This window comes from Zalophus californianus, chromosome 6 (assembly GCF_009762305.2).
Source record: "Zalophus californianus isolate mZalCal1 chromosome 6, mZalCal1.pri.v2, whole genome shotgun sequence".
Classification (NCBI taxonomy): domain Eukaryota; kingdom Metazoa; phylum Chordata; class Mammalia; order Carnivora; family Otariidae; genus Zalophus; species Zalophus californianus.
This window is the reverse complement of record NC_045600.1, coordinates 107,955,734-107,961,733: the sequence shown is the minus strand read 5'-3', so window position 1 is coordinate 107,961,733 and position 6,000 is coordinate 107,955,734. Positions and strand designations below refer to the sequence as shown.

The following is a 6,000-nucleotide window of genomic DNA, read 5'->3' as shown; positions in this document are numbered from 1 at the left end:
ATGGTTCAGTACAAAGCTTGCCATATTTCAGAAAGAAAGGGGAACGATGGCCGTATATGCATTACTTACCTCAAAGCAAGTTGCAAGAAAATTAATCGCCATGCTTTGAAATCTCTGGATGAAAGGTGCTTTGGAAGCACAAAGCATTATCATTTTTCTCATAGGGACTGTCCCTTGAATACCCGCAGTATTATTTTACAGAAGACAAATTAACTGAAGGCTTTTCTTTTATTACATCTAAAGAGCTCTACATAAACAGGTAACATTCAATAGGTAAACAATTTTTTTCCAATGCATGTAATAAATATTTTCACTTGGTACTTTTATACAAACTGACATGGGTCTACTATACATTTTTAAAAGCCATTTTACTGGTTTGGCATGCGGTATGGAAATTCTAAGAGAAAGTTTTAAGGCAATGAATCACAGATTTAAGTTCATGGAATTTATGGTAACTTTTATATCTGTTTATATACATTTCCCCTTTGTTAATTAAACAATTAACAGCAGCACACTCTGGGACCACCAGCTCTTCTCCCTCCCTCTTTCTGAAATCTAAGCTTTGTGTTTGTTTTTTTTTTCAATTAAAAAACAATTCAACATGTATTGATAAAACAAAATTCTTGCTAAAATAATTTTAAATGTGCTTTAAAGTCCTGAATATCTTGAAGTATCTTATGTATTTAAACTTGGAATTGTTTAAAAATGTTCTTTCCACAATTAGTTCATTTAAAATTGGTATATATTTTCATTCAGTTTCAGACATTTGACTCTAAGGAAAATCTGCCAAGTAATCACATTTGTCAGAAGCTTAAGTGCAATCTTTCTTAAGTCAGTAATGATACAGAAATGTGATAATATCTAAATTAACAGAAGAAAAATTTTAATGCTCAAAATAAATTAGTCAGCCAAGTGTGGTATGGTTAAGGTTCAGATTGTTTTAAAAAGAGGTGTCCAATAATGCCCACAAAAATAATTAAAAGCCACTTCAACCCTGCTAAGTCAAACAGCTATTTTATCAAAGATGTGTGCGTGTATACACACACCCAGAGTCCCGTACAGAAACACAATCATATGCACACCCTATTATGAAAGACCAAGGCAAGGATGGTGGCAGCTTGCCAAAAGACTGAGAATCGCTATTTGTCCACAGACAGCATGTCAGTGTCGGTGTGGGTGGGGGAGTGAGGGTAGGCTAAGGAAAAAACAGATGAAATGACTATGCACTTCTTTTAACTTAGAACAGTGCAGTGCATGACTCTACCAGTAACTAGTACAGATCATGACAGTCTGATTGACTAGGATCGACCATAAGACCAACAGAGTGATAGCTACCACTCATGCAACACTTTGGAAAGTCAACAACTTTCCAAAGAAACAAGCTCCTTAGAGTGGAATGAACATCAGAAGACAATCGAATGGTTCGTTTCTCCTATGGAGACATGACCAAAGCCACTAGACAGACATTTCTTTCTCCCTATTACCTGTTCTTCCCTTAGGTTGGTATAATGCAGGACACTGAGGGAAACTCACCATCCCCAAAACTGGGCTGAAGAAAGGAGAGGGATGGGTTTTCAACTGGATCATTCAGAGTTTGGAATTCAGCATCATACACAAAGTTATTGATCAGAATTTTGAGACCACTAACAATGACAGAAAAACAAAAAAAGAATACAGAAAACTATTCATTTTAGGTAGCTGAATTAATAGAAATGTTTCCTATTACAGTGTGAAGTAAGACAACACCCCACAAGTGGAGTGATTTCTATCCCAATCTGAATTTAGACACAAATTATGGTACCATTAAATATTAGCCTAAGTTAATATAGCTATGAGAGTTCTTAAAGAGTTTACTCACCATAATAGCAGATTTCATTAAAAAGCTTAACTAATTCCTGTTTTCACTGACAATGAATCTTTTGTTTTTATTGCAAATTGTTTAGTGACTATAACTCAGCCATGTATGTGTGGAATACACATGCGTTGGGGAAGACTATATAACTCACGTGTCACTCACACTTGTCTATAAATACATATATATACACACACACATATACATATCAACACCAACTTGTTTTTCAAAATTCAAGTCAACAATTTAGTGGCAGAGAGATGCTGTAAAAACATATTATTTTTAGATGCCACACAGTCATGTGAACCGCTAATTTTATCATACAACTGAAGATACAGCCATCTTGAATTCTACCTGGAAAAAGTAGGTCACTTGTTACCACCACAAGGTTGGAACAACACTTTTATACACTAAGGTGGTCCTTCATCAACTCTGAGAACAACTCTGAGAACCTGAACAGTTGTGACAGAAAAATCCAGGCTGGGAAACTGGTAATTGTTATGCCCCTTCCTTCTTTGTATCTTTTCTGTTAAACCGCCTAAGCCTCTCCATCAGCTAGAAGATACTTTCCACACCCTCAGGTGCTCCCTGAAGAACGTGACACCTTCTCTAAAGAGGATTTTGGAACACAAGTAGAACCACCTTCCTTCCCTCCAACCACATTCATCTTCTGAAAAATAGTTCTCACTATATTTACATGTTCCATTATGAATAAATAGATCAGATTGATCCATGAATTCTAGGGGGAAAAAAAGATCGACTTTCCTATGTCATGCTTCTCTTTAAAAGGTGAAGAAAAAAATAAAACAAACAAGATAGCTAGGCTGAGAAAAGAAGTACACTCAGATCCAGAGAGTAAAAATGACCAAGGATCAAGCCTATTTTGCATTTCAACTGTTTATCACATAGTGGATTTCTAGATTGACATGTGTGGTGCACTGTATTTTCCGAAGAGAATTTACTTTTAGGATAATTGACTTTCTTTCTTTTTCGAGGTGATGTAACCTTACCTCTGTCAGCTGCACAAGACACCCAACATGGCTTTCTAAGCTATTTTTACTTCCTACTTTGGCATGAAGATCTTACATGAAAACTTGTTACCCTGTGGCCAAAAAGGCAGGTGTTCACAGACTTGGTTTAAGTACATAATACTGGCAATCCAAATTTAGAAGAAAGAACTAAAGTGTATTATTCACAGGTCTGCCAAGCCTACTCCTTATCCAGACAGCTTTACTCCAAATCTCTAAAACATATTCTCAGGGGGTATCTAGCAAATAAGAGAGAATATGTGATGGAGAACATGCAATTGGGATATCAATAAAGATGCTCATATGTGAGTTCAAGACCTTCAAAGCACTTTGAAAGAAGCAGGCAACTGATTTATCAACTGAATGCAAACTTGGGAGGAGAAGGAACAGTTAACAATGGAAAAATATACACAGACACACACACTGAACACACACCCCCACGAGCTAGGTCCTGAAAATACACAGGGAATGCAGTGGGACAGATGAGATTTATAACTTAAGGCTGGATATAATATGCACACACACAAACAGAATCCAAGTCTGTCCTTTTTAGAAAATGGAAATGAAAACTATCCCCCCAGGCCCCTCCCCACAACAAAGAAAAGCCCACAATTTAAAACTTCATACATGCAATTCCTTTTCTGTTATTGCAAATAAAATAATGCCATTGAAGTAAAATAAAACCAAAACCATAGGACAAATGATGAAAAAAAAAAATCTTCAGAATCCAGGAAAAAAATGAACTGAAGGTGGTTTGTGGGTACTGGTGTTTTTTTTTTTTCTTTTCTTTCCTTTTTTTTTTTTTTTTGTTTTTTACAAGTGTTTTATCAGACAGGCAGTCTTAGATTTATATACAAAAGTAAAACTGAAAATATAGTTTTGTTCTCTGTACATTTCTTTTAATTTTTTCCCTAAAAAAAGGAAAAAAACACGCTTGTGTACTTTTCTAAACAGAATAAGGTAAAACATAGCACAAAGTTCTCTTCTTTCTGCCAAGTTCATTTAATCTGGGGTGGGGGTGGGAGCAGCAGGGGCAAGGGAATCAGTCCAATGAAATAATGTCTGGTATGATGCCGAAGATGGAGGCCGTGTCCGAGCCGCTCCTGTTGGCGACACTGTGGCTATGGCTGTCCCGCAGGCTGTTGGAGGACACGAGGCTGCTGTTACTGCCGCTACTGCTGCCGTTGGTGGCCGGCAGAGAAGTGCTGCCTCCTGCGCTTAACTGATCGAGAAACATCTGCGAGGAGGTATACGGGAAAAACCGAGACGAGTGTAAGAGGTCTTGATCATCTGACACTGCTGCGGCGGCGGCAGCCAGGAGGGAGGTGTTATAATGCTGGCGGGGGGGGGGGGGGGGGACGGGGAACAGAAGACACAAAACCCATCAGTTCTAATTCATAAACCTTCTTCTCAGCAGAACAGAGTCCTCAATGTAATATTACTGCATAGCTGCTACGTCTGAGATACCTAATAAAATATTTCACAAAATCAGATGGCCTTATGTAATGATCACAACCTTGATCTTGAGAGACATTCTTGTATGTTAAACTGGGGGAAATACCAAAATAAAATTGATAGTTTTTTTGTTTTAATTTGTAATGCAAACAATTCTCAAAATTCTATTTCCAAAGAGGCATATGCTCAGAAGCAGCAGGAAAGAAGACAACCCACCCTCTTTCTCTTATGGAGATATTTGGCCAAGAATTTGTCAACTGACTTACTGCCCTGTTTCTTCATAAAAAAGTACTGGAAACCAACAAATAGATACTGTTCCTACTATATACTCAGACACAGTAGAAACAAGGGGATTTTTATATAAATTCTTAAAACCTTAACAATAATGAGTAGGGCTACTCTGAATTTCCTAAGAAATTTATCTTCTCTCTCAGCTACATATTATACTTATAAATATGTTAATGTGCAATTAAAACAACAGCATTTTTTTCATATAACATACCTGATTGTCTCCTGATAAGAAAGGAAAGAAATCTAATCCTGTGAGAAAAAAGATCATTTTAGTTTTGAAAAACAAAAGAAAAATCCCTCCCTAATGCCCCCAATACTGCAGAAACAAATAAAATGCTAATTCTAAATTCATTTAGAATTTAAACAAGAAGAGTGGAGCTGAATGTTGTACATCCCTCCCATCTCTAGATTACCAAGGCTGAAGTCCAAGCCATGATTTGCCTTCCTTGTAACTCCATTTGTGGGATCTGGGCCACTGCTGCCCTGTTGGATCCAACACTGATCCCTTAAACTGACAGAGCACTTTTCACTTAATGTTCTCATCGACTCCTCTTAAGTAACATTTCAAACTACTCTAATTTACTCCTCACAAGCGCCTATGAGGTAGGTCATTATTTCTAGCTACATTTTGTGGGTGAGAAAAGTTTTATGTAGGAGGAAGTTAAACAAGCTGTAGCACAGGTTTTTTTTCTTTCTCAAATTTGCCTGCTCGCCACTATCTGTACCAGATTCTAACTCAGAGACCCTCCAGTGGCAAGAGGGGGGGAAAGAGATCTGAGGGGTGTCTGGTTGCTGGGGTGGTGCATCACAGAAGGACCAGCTCTGATTCCTGGCTGCCAGGGAGTCAATGCAAGCTGCCCCTTCTAATTCCCACTCTTGTCTGTATCACTCAATGTGTAATGTAATGAAGATCAAGAAAACCCATGTGAATAAAATGCCTTATTATGAGGTCTCAACTTGGCGGAAAGGACAACAAGCAGATGTAGTGAAAAATATGACAACAACACAAACACTTTGGGGATCCATCCACTATCTACACAAGAACAGATTATAACATGAGGACCTGCAAAATGGATAGCACTGTGGTTCATGATAGTGAGATTGGGCAGTAGCCTAAGTGAGAAACAGGGTTGCACTTAGCCACATGATGTGGGTATCTAAATTTATTAAGATGAAGTAAAATGAAAAACTCAGTTCTTCAATCACACTAGCCATGTTTCAAATGCTCAATAACCTTATGTGGCTAATGGCCACTGTAAATTACAACATTTCCCTCACTGCAGAAGGTTCTATTGGACTGAGCTCAAATAGGGTCTTCCTAACAATCACTAAGAATCTACTCAACTATCTCAGCTTCCAAGAATCTTTACACTG

General features: G+C 37.7%; 1 protein-coding gene across 5 annotated transcripts in view; it reads right to left on the bottom strand.

Annotated features, from left to right (window-relative positions):
- Positions 1-209: 209 nt before the first annotated feature.
- The window catches only part of PIAS1 (protein inhibitor of activated STAT 1), a 117,557-nt gene continuing 111,766 nt past the window's right edge, over positions 210-6,000 (bottom strand). For 3 of the 5 annotated variants that reach the window (XM_027569690.1, XM_027569692.1, XM_027569693.1), the window contains 2 exons: positions 4,838-4,875; positions 3,864-4,216 (listed from right to left, as the gene is read on the bottom strand). In XM_027569690.1, coding sequence (XP_027425491.1) covers positions 3,923-4,216; positions 4,838-4,875 — 332 coding nt within the window. In that variant the 3' untranslated portion in view covers positions 3,864-3,922. Of the gene's footprint in view, positions 4,217-4,837; positions 4,876-6,000 lie in introns of all 5 variants that reach the window. The other 2 variants (XM_027569689.2, XM_027569694.1) reach the window with 2 other exon arrangements.